The following is a 20582-nucleotide window of genomic DNA, read 5'->3' on the forward strand; positions in this document are numbered from 1 at the left end:
TGTGAATGAAATATCTAATAAACCCCTTTTCACAGTTCAAGGTTCTTATCCTTCTCAAAATTCCCCACATAAGCCCATCTTAGTGGTTCAAGGTGGTTATGCTAATGATTCTTTTTGCACTCCTAAGACACCAATTATTACTGTGCAAAGAGGTTATCCTACTAAGAGCCCTTATGAGTATGGTAAGAAAATTACTGGAGAGAGTTATAATATGACTGCTCATACATACAACACAAGAAACAATAGGCAACCTAGTCCTCCTCTGATTATCCAAACTTCACTTTATCCCTCTCAACCTATTCTTCCACAAGCACCTCGTATATCAAATCTTAGCAAGGAGTATGATCTCATTGAACAACTTAAGGTCACTCTTGCTAAGATTTCTATTTGGGATTTGGTTCAAACTTCATCTGCTTATCATGGGAGGTTACAAGATGCTTTGAAAAACTTAGATATTCTACCTATAGTGACACCTAATAACATGTTCGCTTTGATTGATCCTAAAAATAAATCCAAAGCTCAAATTGTATTCACACAAGATGAGTTACCTTCTCCTGAAATCCAAAATCAATATGATCCTCTAATGATTTTGGTTATTATCCATGATAGTTCTATAAGACGAACCCTTGTGGACAATGGATTTGGCCTTAATGTTTGTGGTGTGGACTTATTGGATAAGATTAATGTGGATCATTCTCTCATCGAACCTTCTTCTCTTACTATTCAAGGTTTTGATAATGTGGCTAAACAATGTCTAGGTGTCATAACCTTGCCTGTTAGGGTAGGTCCTCCTGTGTTACCTACACCTATTCATGTTATGCCTAGTAATTATGACATATAACCTTCTATTAGGGAGACCTTGGATTCATAGCATGCAAGTTGTCCCCTCAACTTTGCATAGGCAAGTCAAATTCATTTATAACAATATGACATACACCTTGTTAGTTGCCAAACCTCAAGAACCATTAAAATCTGGATCTTCTTGTTCAACTACTTCCCCTTCTTCTTCCAGTCCTTCTACTTCTTCAAATACATCTATTTCCTTTAATGATGTTGTTCCCTCTAGTACTCCTGATTCTTCTACTCATTCGGAATCCCCTCCCAAGGATCTCTTTTCTCCCAAAGAAGTACTCACAAATGATGATTGGGGATCTCTAGACTTTAACCCTACATTTGTAGGAGAATATAGAGTATCTTGGAAATGATCTAAGACTGAGAAGGAGAAATCTAAAGAGGAACCTAAACAACAACCTAGTTTATCTAAACAACTAAGTAACAACTTTGTGGCTGCTTCTAATTCAAATAATTCTTCAAATCCTTCCTCTAATTCATATAGCACTGAGACCTATGGGGCATCACCATCTCTTTCGGTTTGGCATCCCTTTATGGTCCTGGTTTTCACATTTTAGCTAAGAGTGGCTATGATGGAAATCATTGTGACGCAAATGAACAAGGAATTAAAGTTCCTTTAGAACATAATATACATGAAGCTTCATTTGGACTTGGCTATAATCCATATAAGCCCACCAAAGCATCTAAAAGACCACCTCTCAATGTGAATGCTATATTTAGTAGTGATGATGACCTCACCTCGATTAAATCATATTTTAATTCTTTCAACTCTTATCCCCCTCATAAGAAAACCTTAGCGATGAACAAATCTCTTTATCAATCGGCTCAAGAGATTTATAATCCCACTTATGAGGCTTTACTTTCTACTAATTCTAAAATCCATTCTTCTAGGAATAAGGCTCTAATGAATTATACTTATCCCTCTCCTAAGATTTCTTGTATGCAAGAAAAGGATGACTTAGTAGCCTATTCTTCTCCTATAAACTTCTCTCTATCTAAAGACTTTTTAACATTCATCATTTTAAATACCTCATTCAATCTATCATGTCTTTAAATAACATTAATGACTATTATGTTTCTCATCATTATGTGACATTGGTAGCTCACTTTCTGGGGGCTCATTGTCATTCATGATGGTATAATTTCACGTGCAATCATACTTTTGGAAGCAACATAATATCCTATTTCTATCCCATCTCTTCTCCCTATATATATATAGGGGGCAGGAGTGATTTCAAACATCTCTACTTCTTAAGATTAAAATTTCCCTTTTGTGAAGTAGTGTCTTCTATAAGGATTTCTTATTGATTGTAGAGGTGTATTCATACTTGAATTCCTTCTCTCATATTGGAACAAGCATCCCTAATGGGTATCTTAAGTAAATATCCTTAATTGGGACCTCCTCCTTGGTGTTGGAAGTCTTTGATCATTCGTCAATTTCTTTTCTTCATTGAGTAGTATCTTTTATAATAAACCCTTCTATTTTGTGCACGTGCATATCCTTGATGAGGATCTCTTGCCTTCTTTTAGAAGAGTGTTCCTTGGTGTTGGAAGTCTTTGATCATTCATCAATTTATTTTCTTCATTGAGTAGTATATTTTATAATAAACCCTTCTATTTTGTGCACGTGCATATCCCTGATGAGGATCTCTTGCCTTCTTTTAGAAGAGTGTTGTTATAAATAATCCCTCTTTGATGTCATCTCAATCCTCTGCTATTTTCAAAACTCTTGCATTCATTCGTTATAGAAGATGTTATATTTGTCTAAGACAACTCCTCTTGAAGGTAGATGTGTTTTGAACAAAGATCTCTTCTCCTCCAAGGATATCCTTTACACTTATATAGCAAGATATCTCTTTTCAACTATCTTATCCTTGCTTGAAGAGTATTCCCTCTCTTACTTGGATTTATGACATTGTTGTATGATGTATATCTTCTTGGTGTCGAAGGTAGGTATCCCTGTTCTACTTTCACACACATGCACGAGGTCGAGTGGAACTAACAATGTTCTCACTCTCCTCCCTTACATGGATCACCCATATAGACTCCGGGGGCTAGTTTTCCATGTCCTTCTCTCCATGGATCACCTAGTTTTAGGGGCAAGATGTCCGTGGTTCCTTTTCTCTTCTCATGGATCACCAAAGTGTGTATTCATGCTTTCTATCTCTTCTTCCTTCTCTTTGCATTTGTTTCCATTTAAATCTTTCATCTTGTGTTTGAGAGATCTCAAATTCTCACATTCTTTGTTGTGTTGGAATTGAGGCTTAATTCTCTTCTTACCAGATGATTCTCCATTAGTTTTGATCTTGTATCAAATCTTCTTTTGAGCATTTTTCATCAATCTTCTTTCACAATTTGATGTGGTAAACATGATACCCTGTTTCAACTCACTAAAATTAGCAAGCTGAAACAGGGGGGGCATATAGCTACCCTCAAATTTTCATCACCTTCCTTAGTAAGCATTTAGGTGATTTTGTGATTTTCTCTAACATGTGTTTGTGTAGGGTGTGAATCCTAACTATGTACTGCAGATACCATTGGGGGCTTCGTCCGACAACTTGTGGATATATCCTTTTTCATGAATGTTTACCTTTCTTTATTTTAGATTGCATATGCACATAGTGTCATATGACCACTAAAGTGGGAGCTAAATATAGTTTCGTAAGTTGTACACCCTTGCTAGGGTGGTACAATTTCACACTTAGGTTAGCACCCGCCTTAATGTGTTTGCATCTTGCATTATTATTTCCCTTTAAGCATTTAATTAATTAATTTAATTAAATCTAAAGTCATATTTAATCACTTCATACATCATAAAATTGGGCCCTTTACCCTAAGTGTGCCCCTTTTTATTTTATTCCTCCAATAAATCATTTAATCATAAACCCTAATTATGTCTTATTTCAACCTTTAAGGCTCGATTTCACATATCAAAACACCTCGAAATCAGTTGTAACTTTGGGATTCGCTCTAATATCATCATATCTAACGACCTTGAAAATTTGGTGAAAAGTTGGTCAAACCGTGGTGGGAATGGACATGGTCGTCGACTTTTTTCCTGAAATTTCGGGAGCACAATTCTATGATATTATAATGCTTAACCCCAAAATATTGGCAGGAAATTCAATTCCTAGGTCGACCTAAAGGCAGAGTTAAGTTGAAATTAAGATCTAGGGTTTCATATGTTAGGATTCCCAAAGATACTAAGAGAGGGGGGGGGGGGGGGTGAATCAGTATCTAACCGGTTATAAGATTTTCTTAACTTAAAACATGTAAAGCATATCAATACTATATACTGGTAAACAAGAAATAATGCAATAAACAGAGATAACAACAACCACATGAAAAACACACCATAACACAGTAGTTTAACAAGGAAACTTGGTATGGGAAAAACCTCGGTGGGATTTGTGACCCACAATATTCACTTACTGGCCAATAAGAGAATATTACTGCTACAAGAGGGGCCTGCACATGCAGGAAGGCCAAGTGCCTAGAGCTCATTGCTCAATTACAAAATGGGAAGTCTCACTGACTTACAAAAATGGATTATATAAATCCAATGTCTTGTACTACTTCAAAATAGCATCTACTATGCCAGATCCAATACCGGTTTATAGCTCTGCTTCATACATAAACCCTTAACCTATAATTCCCATAATAGGTCTGCCTTATTTCGCCTATTAACTTCCTTTATTTTCATTACTAAAATGTTCTACAATGATCTCTTATATATATGAGTCATTTTACAACTTGCCAAGTCGGCTTACAATGATTTTATAATAATTTACAAAATATATTATAAACAAAATTCCTGTCGGCTTCTGTGCCGGTATACTTCCTTTCACTGCCAGTTGTCTATGTGATGGTGTAGAGTCCGACCTTGCTGGTGCCGGTAAATTGTCTTGCCAGTGTCATAGGATTGTAAGGTTGCCATCAATGACAAAACCTTCAATCACCTACAATATCTCATTGGAGTGTGCATTTGCCAACAATATGATATTATAATGCTTAACCCTAAAATATTGGCGGGAATTAAATTCCTAGGTCGGCCTAAAGGCATAATTAAGTTGAAATTAAGATCTAGGGTTTCATACATAAGAGCTCGCTTTCTTCATTTGAAAAGGACTATCTAGCTATCTTTCTAAGAATCTAAAGGAAGGTTTTCGGAGCATAAGGAGCCTTCTATGTAGTGAAAGAGAATCCTATGTGGAGTCTTAAACAACATTCAACACACATTTCTTCAAGCATTCATCATCAACTAGGAGCCTTGAAGACATTGAAGAGTAATAGGAGATCTAGTGGCAATATATCTCCCTTGGGGATTGGTATGATTTCATGTTATTTTCATGCCTTTGTATGAGTTTCTTCACATCAATTTGCATATTTACATTCATTCTTTAGATAATTTAGCTAATTTGGTTTTAAGAATTGTTATTTAAATTCGCATTTACATTTAGGATTTACTCTCATGCGTAGGGTAGCTCTAGTTTCTTATCATTTAAGATCTTGCATATGCACAAGGTTCTAGCACATACATTTTTAGTACATTATCGACTATTTGTGGAGGTAGAAAATCACCAACATAGGGTTTTGACTGAGACAAAACCTCATATAGCCACCCAAACCTTCCCTTTTCAGTTGCAGGTGCAGAAACAGGTACCCGGAGGTAGTTTCAGATCTAGAAAAGTCATCAACACCACCCAAAAGTCTCAGAAGCACAGAAAAATGTCAAGGACAGGGTTATGGCATCTTGGTCCCTCCATTTTGCAGTCAAATTTGATAGGTTGCAGACTCAGGACCACTAATTTGCAGTGTCTCAGTTGCAGCCTCCTCTCTGCAGAAACAGGACAGTGGCGTGACACCCTGGTCCAGGTCAGTTTTTTTCAATTTGCAGCATCAAATACACATCCAAAATCCTCTCCCTTTCATGCTTTCAGTATCTCAATTTCAGCTCTGCAAAGTTTGTGCAATTTCAAGTTCATTTATGCTTCATTCTTTATCTCCTAATCTAGTTGATCATTCAAACTCTAGTTTTTCTCATCATTTGCAACAAGAGGAATAGATACCCTAAGAGATAATCCTTGACTCTCTCTTTCCCACAAGAAGTAGCCAAAGTGATCTATCTCCCTAGGCTCTTTTGTATTCCCAATGTGTTGGCAAAAGTGGGATTAGGTCCTAGTCACCCGATCTCACTTTTGCCGCCTCCACAGAATGTAAAGTTCCTCCAAGCGAAAATCATCCTAGTGGCTTCCTTTCTCTCTCCTAGGTGGGGAGTCACTAGGATCCAATTTTCCACTTTACATACCTAATGACCTCTATATACATCATAAGATATGAAATTTAGTGACACTGTAATAACCCAACATAATCATGATTCATCCAACAAAAAAATGAGTATATAATTTTATTTTTTTTCTTTATTTCTTTGTTTTCTACAGGGAAATACACTCACAGATAGAGAGGATTTATTTCTTTTCTTCATTTCTTTTGTTTCCTACACAGGAAAAATTCATTCACAGAGAAAGGAACTCATTTATTTATACACACAGGGAGGTCTAATTTTTATCAAAATAAACTGAAGATAATGAATCTAATTTCCATTTACTCTGAAACTAATTTCTTATCAGATTTAAACAATGAATCTTATTTTCTACAAATCAGAAACTAAGAATTTAAAACAATGAATTTCATGAAACAAATTTCTTATTTAAAACAATGAATTTCATTCTACAAAATCTGAAACAAATTCCTTATCAAAATTTTAAACAATGAATTTTATTTTCTAAAAATCTGAAACTAAACAATGAATCTTATTTTCTACAAATCAGAAACTAAGAATTTAAAACAATGAATTTCCTGAAACAAATTTCTTATTTAAAACAATGAATTTCATTCTACAAAATCTGAAACAAATTCCTTATCAAAATTTTAAACAATGAATTTTATTTTCTAAAAATCTGAAACTAATTTCTTATCATAATTAAACAATGAATCTTATTTAACAATAAATCTCATTCTTTACAAAATCTAAAACCAATTTCCTATCAAGAATTTAAACACAATTTTAAAACCATGACTCTCATTTTCTACAAAATCTAAAACTAATTCTTTAACAAACACAAATGAATTGCATACTCATAATTAATCTAATCAAATCTAATCTACCATAAAAATAAGATGCATAAACTAAGTTGAAGGAACCTGGATGCTTGAAGATGGTGTAGAGTCTTCCTTGATCCTCCAATTTGAAGAGAAATCCTCCCAACAAAACCTTGGCTGCAATGAAAAATGGACTACAAAGGAGAAATTGCAGAATTTCTTATGGAATAGCTAGCTTTTTCTTTGAAGCTTGTTCCCATTTTATAAAAGAAATTACAAATTCCCACTACCTATTTTTTTAATTGAAAAAAAGAGATTCTTCTCCCAATTTGGCCTCCATGCAAATTAATTAGGCTTAGTGGGAGGAGTTACATGCAAGGAGGTGGAGAAGCCTCCAGAAGCTTCTTATTCCTCCTACAACATGTGCCTTAATTTGGGTGAGGGAAATTAAATAACAATTTAAAATATATATGCATTTTCCATGTGTGTGTGGTTTATTAATTTTATTCCCTTACAATATTCATTCAATAATTCATCCTAAGAATATAAGTAGAGTTTTGTATTTAAATCAAAAAAGGTGATTAAGGAGGGTTGTGACAGACACACATATTACACATGGTAATATTTATGCCACATGATAAGGTACCATACAGATCTTACATTTGACATATTCTTCATCCACATGTCATCCAACCACATCCATCGTTTATTTGTTTATATCTACCTAAGACCTACCTAGTAGCCTAAATTTACAAATACTTGCATTATACACTATATATAGTTAGAAAGAGGGCTCACAAGGTTATCATCTCAACCCTTTTAACATATTTTACTCATTCGTTCTTAAAAGAAATGACATATATATTAGAAGCCTTCTACACACATAATGTGTATTTGATTTGTATTTTTATTCTTTATTTATATATATATTTTTTTGATATTTTAGATTACTATCTAATTTGTAGGAGTTTCTGTTGGTTCACTTGGAATAAAAAAAAAACTTAGAATTGACAAGCTTTATTATTGCTGATTTTAGATAGTTAATGGTGTATAATTATATAATGAATGTAGTCAATGATTGAAATCTAATATTGAATTAGATTTTTCTTGAATATCATAAAATCTAGTTTGTTCCTAGACGGGTTTGTGCTCGTGGTCTATTCCTTATAAAATGCTATAGCATTGTTCATGCAAAATTTCCTATTCTCTTTTGCATCTATATAACTTGTGTACATATGTTTTTAAAGATAAATGGTGTTCTTTAGTTTTGCATCCAATGATGATTAAACAACCATCCTAAGCCATTCTGACATAAACGCGGCAACTCATTTCAATTCCTAAGATATATCTTTTTCTATTTTCTAGGTTCCCAGTAGCATGCTTTCTATTTAGCCTTATCTTATTTTCCATATAAGTTAATTTTTATCAAAGGATGCCATTTCTTTTGTCATTATTTAGTTTTTTTTTTTTTCTTTTTTTAATCCAATTTGAAGTCACCTCAATTGTTTTATAACTATTATGTATATATTTCATAACCATCATGATAGTTTCTAATGTTTCCTCAACAATTTCATTAATTTAGTGAAATTGAAAGTTTATCAATCCTCCTTTTTAACATGTCTAAGTTGTCTTAATATCCCCTTTTCTTTATATACACGCTTCGTAAATTAATTTAGGATTACATCCTCACTCTATTTTATAGTGTGCCAATTTTGGTACATATATCTAACTTATTAGTGTATACAAAAGAATCTTGTCATTTTGGAAGCTTGTTTGACAACTAGTCAATTTTCATTTTAAATGAACAAGTTTGAATACATGTCAAGAAAAAATAAAAACAAATCTAAATGAAAAATTAATTGTGTGGAATCTATAAGTGTAAGAATTAATATTTACAAGTGGAACTCTATTTGATTAAATAATCCCTTTGATGAACTAAAGATCTTAATTTTATCCTTAAATACAAGATTCATAGCTTCCAATTCAAAGTATTTTGGAATGCAAGATGAATGATAATAAACATATTTATTGAATGAGTGTTGGAAAGAAAGAAACTAATTTTTAATTAGGAAAAGTGCGATCTTGTTTGAGAAATAAATCTTTCCTATCAATATAGTCCATGGTAATAGAAATCTATAGATATGGATTGGTCATTGTTATATAGTGATGGGTTAAGCATTATAGTGTCTAGGTTTAGAGCTGGGATTTGAATACTCATAAAACAAGGCAACCAAGTATAAAAATATTTTATTGTATTAATACTTGTTGAATAAATAGTTGCGATAATAATAAAATAATATATTCTTATTAATAAATTAGTTTTATATCAATTATTAGATTTTATTGATTTAATCAAAGAAACAATTTTATAAAGGTAATATTGGAAATTTTTAACTTTATAATTTATAAAAAAGTATTTCTCTTCAATGTGATTGGCTAAAATCATTTGAGTGTTACAAGAGATGTTTTTTAGGAATGATAGATTTTTTAAGATTTTTTCAAAATTTCTTTATATTTAAAAATGTAAAGGTATATGCCCGTTAAGGGGCTTAGTTGGGTTCAAACCAACAAAATTAGTTTGAATGTTGAGTGGGAGAGACCTATGGAGGGATGGTGGAAAGAAAATTTTGATGGAGCCTCTAAAGGCAATTCAGGACCATCGGGGGCAGGGGTTATTGTGAGGGATTGGAAGGGTGAGGTTTTGGTTCTAGGTGCTCAAAGATTGGTTCAAGGTACAAATAATTTGGTTGAAGCTTCAATGATGCTGTTAGTTGTTAGGATGTGTAAACAGTTAGGCTCTAGGAAAGTGCATTTAGAGGGAGACTCTTTAATTATTATTCTGGCATTAATGAAGAAGGGGATTGAGGCATGGCACCTACAAGGTTGGATTTACAATATCATTGAAGAACTGAAACATTTTGATGATTTTCAATTAAGCCATGCAAGGTGTACTGGTAATGTTGAGGTGGATATCCTTTCTAAATGGGCTCTTACTTTTAATACAGTTGGTGAGTTTAGATTGGAATATTTTCAGAGTGTTTGTTTTGAGGAGGAAGCGGGTAGTGGTTATTAATGTCACAACAACTAGTTCAATACGGCTAACAGAGGTATGTTAGCTAAGGGCGACATTTGAGTGTGGCGGGGATAGTTATTAATGATGGCTTTCAAGGTATCCAAATTTGTATTTATAACTGTCCTCATTTTCTCGAGGCTTCATTGAGATGAAAGCCATAATCATAGCACGGTTTTGTGGAAACAAACTGCCATAGTTTTGAGCGGTGGTGAAGTGAGGAGTGTGGTGAGCATGGAAGCTAACTTCACAAAACGAAGCAGGAAACAAATTTATTCCTTCTACAGGGAGATAACCATGAGGTAACTGCAAAGGATGTTTAAATTTTCGGATGAGTTGTTGGCTTAGAATGCGGCAATTGTGGTGGGGGTGCTTTCAATTTGCTCAAATTCAGGCACAAATCGAAGATGGATGTGTTTTCCCTCATCATGGCTTGGGGTTTGGAGCTGGGAGAATCCACGATAATGGTTAGAAGGGTAATGTAGGCGATTGTCCATGACGTTTTTCTGGTGGGAATGAACTCCTTCCTAGAATGGGCAGAGATGGGTGTGGGGTTTGATGCACGGGAGTGACTGGAGGTAGGTGGTAACGGTGGAAATGTAGGCTTATACCCCTTTCTTTGGTGGGTGAGGGGAATGTGTAAATTCCATCGCAGTCAAGAGGCAAGAAGAGGCTGGGATGCGTTGAAGTTGATAGTGGAAATTAAAGAACCAGACGAAGTAATTGCACAAGCCAAGGCAGTCCAGAGATGGGTGTTGCATCCTAGACGACCAAAGGTGACAAAGAATAGAGATGCTGGGGTGGCGAGGAGCAAGCGTAGGCGGAAAGTCCAATGAGTTGATGTTGTTTCTGTTTTATGGTTGGGACATGTCGATTTTTGGATAAGTGTCTTTTTAGACCTGGTTTGGCCATAATTTTTGATGTAATTGGGTAATTTTTTTGGGGGCCGCCTTTAATTGGCAATTTTGGTAGGTTTTAGCAGCATTTTGTCGGGGTGGCAGTATTGCCTTTCTAGTAGTTTCAGGAGCTTGTGGTGCTGTTTGGACATACTATGTGTACTCTTTTTTGGATATTAATATAATAAAAATATTATTACTGAGCAAAAAAAATAAATAAAAAGAAATAAAAAAATAAAATAAAAATGTAAAGGTATATATATATATATATATATATTTCAATATTTTGTTTTTGAAAATATAGTTAATTGAATCAAGTAGCTATTTTTATAAAGATTTAGATTCACACTATTGAAATAATAATATATAACTTAAATTAAAGAATAATAAACAAGCTAATATTCTATAAAAAATAAAATAAAAAATTGAACTATTTCATTACAAGCTTTACCATTAGTGGAATTTAATTAGCTTTACATATAATAAATTATCATGTATATATAAAATCAAAAAAATGTTTTAAGTTAATATATATTTATATATCAATATTATAAAATAATATATATTAATAAGCATATTTTTCATAATTTATTAATAATTTAACTTTGAAGCATTATATATTAAATTGTATATTAGATACATTATTTTATATATTGATAAATATATAATTTAATAATTTAATATACTATACTAATAATTTACATATATATCTTAAATACGTATATCTAAAGAAATACTGAGAGATATCAATTGTATCCCACAATTATATCAATTATATCAATTGTATAGCATGATTTCAAATCCCACAAGAGGGTAAGGTATGTATGCATCGTTTGTAGTGCAATTGGGTACCTCCCGCAAGAAGTATGAGGTAGAGTAGTACGAGGTAGTCCCATATTGCTCTAAGCCATCTCTATACCCATACACAACTGACATCATGGACTATAAAAACCCCTTTCCTTTCCTTTTCCTTTTTCATCTACACTGTTTATATTTTTCCTAATATAATTTTTTAATTTTAATGTCTAATTCCATCTAATTTTTTACATTTAAATTTTAAACTTCTTATCACTATTTAAATTTTTTATTAAATTTTTATTTGTTTATAAAATGATAAATTATTGTTGTTTAAATAATTTTATTTTTATTTTATATTTATATATCTATCTATTTTGATGAGGGCATATCTTATTTGTTATATGGTGCTTAATTCAAAAATATTATGTTTATAATTAATATTAATATTTTGACATGTAAATGGTTGTCAAATTTAAGATATAAGATAAGAATTTTTGTTAACATTCCATCCCCTTATACTAATCAACAAACACGTATATAAATTGATATATATTACCTCGTAGCTTTTGACTCCAAAACAAACCTTTCGTACAACATGATAGCGACATGTTAGTCAATCGCAACCGTTTATTGCAAAATCGACGGTGTAAAACGCGCAACTAACACGTGTGTTAGTCAATCTGTACTGCCATTTTAGAACCAGAATAAACGCGTCCTATTACCTCATCTATAGATAGAGAACCAATACTATACTATTTTATAATAATATAAAAACAAATAGTAGGTCATATATGACACTTGTTATATTCTTTAAGAGAATGTGAGGGTCCAATGTTTGATTTTGGAATTTATTCATACTGCACGTGGTCGTTATTCTACACCAAGTTTGCTGTGAATCCTTGCATGCATTGAACATCGTGCAATTTGACGATGAAATAGTAAACATGGCGTGTGCCTTTTTAATTGTCATTTCTAAAACAGTCATCATTCATGACAAAAGTATTCTGCACTCAAGATCAATTGCGTTCCATGCAGAAAGAAGTAAATGATTTTGTATGACAAGTCATAACATTGCATATTTGACTTGTTGCTCTAAAGATTTTCTCTTCAGTTTATCACATCTTTTACGGTTTAAAGCATAAGTCCAAAATATTGACTATTGCTAGCTGCAAATAAATAATGAGGAAAGATAAAATAGAAAAACAAGATAATAGACAAGACACAAATTTACACAGTAAAACTTTAACAATATGTCAAAGAAACGTCCACGAAACAAAGTATCAGTATTCTTATTATTCAGATAAAATTTCAATCTTTATAAATATCGCTATTATAATTTCAATAATCTATTGCTATACGACAATCTACTTCTTTATATCTACTAGTGATCTACTTCAATGTTCTAACTTGTGTACATTCAAAATGCTGAACTCCAGCAATGAAGCCAATTTCTACACAAGTTCGATCAATGTACATAAATTCTTTTGTGCAATAGATGATATGCGATTGTGTTAGGACTTGGTAATGATTTGGCAACAACAAATGACAAAAGTTTCAAATGCAATGTTCAAGGTCAAGAAATTTAATGGGAAGAATAAATTTGAGCTTTGAAAGCTAAAGGTGTGTGATTTGTTAGTGCAACAAGGATTGTACAAGGTGTTTACAAATATGATTGATGAGGACTAAGAAGATTAGAATATGAGAGCTCTTACCACAATTCGGTTGTGTTTGGTGGATGAGGTTCTTTTCAATATTGTACGAGAGCAAAAACAACAAACTTATGGAACAAAATGGAGTCTTTACATGACAAAATCCTTAAAAGTTGAAGATGAAGTCGATGTTGCAAGGTGTGCGCCCTTGGTCTCCTTGTGTTGTGAAGCGCGACGCTCGGGTTTGTGACATGGCTTAAACGCATCCTGTGGATTCTATAAGTCTAGTGGTTGTATCGGGCATTAACAGGTAGATCTTTTGATGCAACGACAACCACACTTGTAACAAGTGGTATCAGAGCTTAATCACAGGTTCAAACCCCTCGCTTGCGCTTTGTGGGGGGGGGGGGGGGGTTGTTGTTGCAAGGTGTGCTCCCTTGGTCTCCTTGTGTTGTACAACACAACACTTGGGTTTGTGACGTGGCTTAACCGCCTCCTGTGGATTCTATAAGTCTAGTGGTTGTATCGAGCATTAATAGGTCGATCTTTGGGTGCAACGACAACCACAATTGTAATAGTTGAGGCAATCACACTATTGTATTCATTTCTTGAATTCTAAAATCACTTAGTCACTTCCATTAGCTTTAACACAAATAATACCATTGAATTTGATTTTTGTCATGGGAGCTTTGTTGTCTAAAGAGGTACAAAGGAAGTCTAATACAAAAAACTCCATGCCAAAAGAAATGGGGGCTAAAGGTCGATCCACATAAAAGGGGAAGATTCGAGAGGTGCATCTAGATCTAAGTCAAAAGGCATAAAGGGTAAAGGAAAATGTGAAGACAATGATAAATCCAAAAAGGAAGCAAATCTGTTTGAGACAAGTTTAGGTATGGTTGGTGAAATATTATCTATTTGTAACATCTTACAAAATGTAGTCAACCATTTTGGGAGGTGAAATTAATTGAGGAGAATTTAGAGAGATTTCATCACTAGCCATCTCATCCATCTCATCAAGTGAGGAATAGTGCTTTGCATAAACTTATCTCTTAAAAAACTCCCCAGTTGAATGGTGGGGATTGATTGCATCTTTTTCTTTAGTATACTCTTCCTCTTCCAACCACTCTGGTGTTTGCACTTATATTTTTATGGCTTCTTATCATAGTCCACCCTTCACTAGCTGGGGAGCCTCAATAAGTAGAGAGGAGGGCTTATTAAGTGGAGTGGCAAGAGAACAATGGTTAATCTTATGTTTTAAACATTGACACTAAAAACATATTGAAAAAAAGTGAAATATAGAATATGTTTTTGATTAGGGGTCAAACAGGTTTTGAGAGGACCCAAAACCTTGTACAACAGGTTTTGAAGGCACCTAAAACTCTCTGGACTTAGCGGAAATCCATAACCCAAGAACATAAAGCTACTAAAAGATGTATCAAAGACTACCGGTAGCCAACCAACAACCATACATTAGAAACTAGGCATCAAAGATCTGGTTGAGACACCCAAAAGGATAAAGCCAACAAACAAGAGATGTTAAATACAAATCAACAAAGGGTTTTGCAAGGCTCCCATAACCTAATACATGGGTTTTGACAAGGCTCCCACAACCTTCATTGCCAATAACACAAAGATATTACATAAAAAAACACCCTAAAATAATGGGGTTTGAAAAGGCTCCCATAACCTTACAAGAGAACTAAAGAACTTGCACCTCCCAAAAGACAAGAGCTAAGACGAAGGACAACAAAAAGGGGATTAAGCAGGCTCCCCAAACTAGCACCAAGGGTTTTAAAATGACTCCCATAACCATCAAGAAGATAATAACAGAGGCCCCCAAACAACAAGACCCCACCTCACTAGCAAAGAAAAGCTCCCCAGCCAAACAAGAAGCCCCCAATACAAAAGGGAAAGCAGGGGAATAACCCAAAAGATCGAACAACCAAAGGCAAATCTCCCAAAAGCCCAAACAACTAACCACCAAGCAAAAGAGCTCTACCCCACCAAAAAAGCTCCTCTTCACCTCAATAGAAGAGGAACCCACCAAAAAATGAGCAAAGGAGGAAGAAACCACCAAACAAAGAAGCCACACCTAAACCTTCCCCACATCCAAACAACCAAAGATAAGATCAACGTCCCAAGCATAGCTTCCAACCTCTTCCCCACGACATGTGACCACCTCCATAGGGAATACCACCACCTCAATAGGACCTATAGAAGAGGAAGAAAACAATAGAAGGAGACAAACCAATCCAAGGACACAAGAACAATCCCCACATGTAAAGGAGAAGACTCCCCCTCCATAGGAATCACACAAAGAAGGAACAAGGGTAGAGCAACACTAGCTCGCAAAGGAGAAACGAGAACAAAAAGGGCACCAACAAAACTGAGCATAACCACAAAAACAAGGAGAACAAGCAACCATATTATGCCCTTGAAAATTTATAGCAATAATCTGACCAAAGCAAAAAACAAAGGGACCACAACAAAAGACCCCACACAAACATGGACCACCAACCCAAAAGACACATAAAACACCAAAAAGTGAGCCACCCGAGATAAACCCACCATGGAAAAACCAAGGCCAAAATGCAAAGCTGTGATTAAGCCAACGAAGGGAGTTAGAGACAAAAGAAGACTAGACGTACCAAGAAGGAGCAAAAGGGCACAAGAGGAAAGAAGACCAGACACAGGATGCAACAAAACAACCCATGAAAATCCCAACCACAATGTTAGTGACAAAAAACGAGAATGAACAAACCCAAATGCAAAAAACAAAGACCATAGAGAGGAAAAAAAAAAACACGAGAACAAGAGATAGAGCTTGCCCACACCTATCAACACTGTCTTTATTAGCGACATCATCCTCTTCAGCTGCAACTACACTCCTTGCTCCTCTAGAGCTTGAAACCCTAGCGCTTGCTTGAACACTCCCACTTCTATTTCTCATTTCGAAGACAAATGGCTTTCCCACTTCAACTATTATCAACCTATGTTTCCTACCTTAGAGAGGGAAAAAACCGATTCTTCAAACTCGTGGTGTATATGTCCAATTCGAATATCCATTGGCTTTTTTGGGCTTTGGAAAGATCAATCTCAACGTACACATGTTTTAAGGGTAAGTTTGATAAAATCTATCTAGTTCAATACAAATGAATTTGCCTTGAGAGGTAGCAATAGGAGTCGATAAGTTTCAATAAGACAAATGAAACATTTGAAATACAAGAGACACAGACATATGAAACATCTTTTCATCCAATATGGGAAAATCATGCATCCACAATTGAAAGACTAATAATAATGCACAAACATAGCATGAGCCATGCTTGAGGATACTCTCATCTTGGCTAGCCTCAATACAAGAGAAAAGAAAACAACTTTTGGTAAGAGTTTGAACAACATCAAACTTGATCTTATGTGGGACCCAATGCTTGTTAATCCATTCATGAAGCTCAAATCTAGGGGAGTCCTCCTAACAAAATATCCTATAAAATTAAAATGTTCTAATCATTTGTGTGCATTATCAAATTTAAAGATGAAAAGCAACCACATCCATACAATGATCAACATGCTTACCTTATAAAATGCAAAGGAAACAAACTTCCAAGAATGCTTATTTAAAGATGCCATTGCTTAAAGCTATCAAACCTTCAACACCAACAAGAATTATTAGATCGACACAGTTAATGACCATATAAAAGACTAAGTTAAAAACCACAATAAATAAATAAGAAAAGGTAAAAAGCTTTCCTATACTAGGAATACAATTTAACATGGAAATAGGTATTTCAAGAAAAAAAAACACAAACCCTAAGAGAACTCTCTCAAGTGTTTGATTTTGGAATCTATTCATGTGCACCCACTCCACGTGGGTGTTTGCTGTGAATTTGAGAACTGCATTTTGGCGTTTTGTCGTTACATGCTAAAATCCTTGCATGCATTGAACGTATTGGAATCTGACGATGAAATATTGAATATGGCATATGTCATCTTAATTGTTATTTGTAAAACATTCATCACCCATGACCAAAATCTTCTACATTCAAAAGCATGCACTCAAGACCAATTAGTTCCACGCAGAAAGAAGTAAATGATTTTGTATGACAAGTTATAACATTTCACATTTGGCTTGTTGCTCTATAGGTTTTCTTACATCTATCGAACTGAACTTTGAATGATGTCCAATTTTATTTTAAGAATGGTCAGTTTCTATTAATTTAAAAATATATATACATATCCACAAAAGAGCACGTGATCACCCCTCAAAATCTCAACGAGGAATGAATAGGAGGGTGTTCAGCATTTTGAATGTACAAAACTTAGAACATTGAAGTAGGTCAAATTTCTTCATGCAAGATTTGTTGGTTTCCAAGTAGAGATGGATGTTAATGGAATAGATTGCCATTGTAGAAGTAGCTGGTTATTGCCCTCTATTTCCATTCTGTAATGTTCTCCTTCCTCAGCCATAAGCTTTGCATTCATGGTGTTTTTGTTGCTTATATGACCTTCAGCAAAGCCATATTGCAGTGGGAGGTCCATCACTCTGATAAATTCCTCATCCTCTGACAAATAATGAATGGGCCTGCATATCATTGGAGCCATAAATAAGCGTTCCATTGTTGCTCTTGCAGAACCATATTGCTCAGGCAATCCTGCTTCCATGGAGTCAAACAGTGCACATGAATTCTTCAGACATCGAACAAAACGCTCTAACAAATTGACCTTTTTATGACCTAGAATTCCATTAGGTCCTGTGCCCAAGGTCAGGATAGCTGGATTCAGGTGGCATGTTCCCTCAACGAATCTTGATAACTTCTTTGAACTGCGCTCCAACATATGTGGCAATGCCCACATACAATTGACAACCACCATTTCATCATCACTGCAACTTAGATTGTCTTTCAGATTTTCCAATTGGGTTTCTTGGAATGAAAATGGAATCCCCAAAGAGCATGCATACTCAGATAATCTCCTCCCTGTGTCTTTGCAGGACAATGAAAATTGGCCTAAATCACCACCATTACCACCATTACCATTACCATCACCATCTCCATCACCATCATCATCATCATCATCATCATCATCATCATCCCATTTGACTGCTGTAAGCTTCAGGTGGCAAATCTTGTGAGCCTCACTCTTCAAAGCTTCAATTAATGGTGGCCACTGCATGCCCTCCATTATGTCAAAATCAAGAATATGAAGTGTCTTTGCCTGCTGAACAGGGATGGCTTCTAAAATGCTTTGGTTGGCTATGAAATGAGCAAACCTAATATAAGGATATGCTTGATTTAGTAATGTAAGAGCCCCAAGATAATTTGGGTCTTTGGTACTCTTGAAGGCATTGAAAAGATCCTCCTCCATATCATCACCAGCAATTGAGCAATGATGCCTCTGCTCAAGGGACTGAGAGAGATAATAAGCCACCCTCTCCATGGTTGCCCCAGTTGAAGAAACCAGTTCTTTCAACCTAGACAGAATAACTTCAACAAGATCATGGGATCCATCTGAAATGGCTTCTGCACAGACAATCAGAAGATGTACAAGAGCTAGTCCTTTGTATTCTACTGAATCACTCTTGCACAGAAAGGGTGAAACTGGCCAATGGCACTCAACAGAACCTGATGTATTTCCTACACTATAATCTTCTTCAGCTCCACAAGAATCATCTCTGCTATCTTCACAGAGCCCTTCAGAATCCATCATTGTTTCATCATTCTTATCTGGCAGCTCTGAACCATCCTGGATTTTCTCCTCCATGGAAGAAAACTCAATTGATTCATTGAAACTCAAATCTAACAAGATCTCATCGTGAAGCACTGAATCTTCATCTCTAATGTGCAGTAAAGTCTCTTTTGATCCATCTTCTTCAAACAAGAGATTGTTCCAAGAGGGCAATAAGAGATCATCCTCCTTAAAATCTAATGTATTGATGAAAGAAGAATTCCAACAACCCAAATCTTTGTGATCATACCCATCTTCCCACTGCTGCATTATGCATCCCTCCATCATGAAAGGAGATTCGGGTACAATATCATCGACCACTTAGGAATGGTGGCCACAGCAATTTATATCCCTGTCAAATGGGGTTTAAGATATTTTAAATGAAGTTGGTTGGTTGGAGAGTACTATTCATAGTATTTATAAGGCCGTTTTTTTTGACTTAACGAAAGATAGAGCTGTTCATGTTTGACTGTGATCCAAATTGTAATTTGCCGATAAATTTGATTGAGAGAAAAGTTAAAGTTAGAAATTTCATGATGTTTTCGGCTAGTAAAATCTAACGATGCCCAGGTGCAAACATTTTTATGTATTAAATGAATGACTGCCTGGATAGACTCAGAGATATTTTAGAGTCCATAACCACCACCACCATGCAAAGACTTTTATGCATGTTCCGTCTGGGAAAATGAATGCTGAAATTGATCAGATATCCTCAATAATAATAATGATAATATGGAGGTTTTCATGAGCATAGAGCAACCAAAGATAGCACAGAAGTGGAATGAAACAAAACGTGTTTTGACTTTTGATTTTATTCATAACTCTCTCTCTCTTCTTTTTTTTTTATATAAGATTTAAACTTACTATCATCTACGTGTTCACAATATGATTTGTTTTTATTGTGAACTTTTTTCAACAAAATTTTTACTAATCATATTGATTTTTAATTTATTAATTTATTAGTTTTTGTTAATTTTCGTTTTCTTATATTTACATGTAGCAATTAATTATTTAATATATAAGAAATTTGTAGTAGTTAATATGTCATAAAATTTGGTTGTTTTTTGACTAAAAGAAGGGTCAAAATTTATTCAATCACGAAAGAGATACAAATAGAGAGTTAAGGAGAGAGTACTAGAGAACCCTATCACTATCCACTATGCACAGAAGTGGAATGAAACAAAACGTGTTTTGACTTTCGATTTTATCCATAACTCTCTTTCTTTTTTCTTTTTTATATAAGATTTAAACTCACTATCATCTACATGTTTACAATATGATTTGTTTTGGTTGTGAGTTTTTTTCAACAAAATCTTTACTAATCACATTGATTTTTAATCTATTAGTTTTTGTTAATTTTTTCGTTTTCTTTTATTTACATGTAGCAATTAGTTATTCTAACATATAAGAAATTTGTAGTAGTTAATATGTCATAAAATTTGGTTGTTTTTTGATTAAAAGAGGGGTAAAAATTTATTCAATCACAATAGA

General features: G+C 34.4%; 1 protein-coding gene across 1 annotated transcript; it reads right to left on the reverse strand.

Annotated features, from left to right (window-relative positions):
* Positions 1-17613: 17613 nt before the first annotated feature.
* LOC131050853 (protein NODULATION SIGNALING PATHWAY 2) lies at positions 17614-19361 on the reverse strand. Its single transcript, XM_057985149.2, has one exon. It carries the CDS (start codon positions 19359-19361, stop codon positions 17715-17717), a length of 1647 nt encoding a protein of 548 aa, XP_057841132.2. The 3' UTR covers positions 17614-17714.
* Between the last annotated feature and the right edge of the window lie 1221 nt (positions 19362-20582).

Source organism: Cryptomeria japonica, chromosome 1, assembly GCF_030272615.1.
Source record: "Cryptomeria japonica chromosome 1, Sugi_1.0, whole genome shotgun sequence".
Lineage (NCBI taxonomy): Eukaryota > Viridiplantae > Streptophyta > Pinopsida > Cupressales > Cupressaceae > Cryptomeria > Cryptomeria japonica.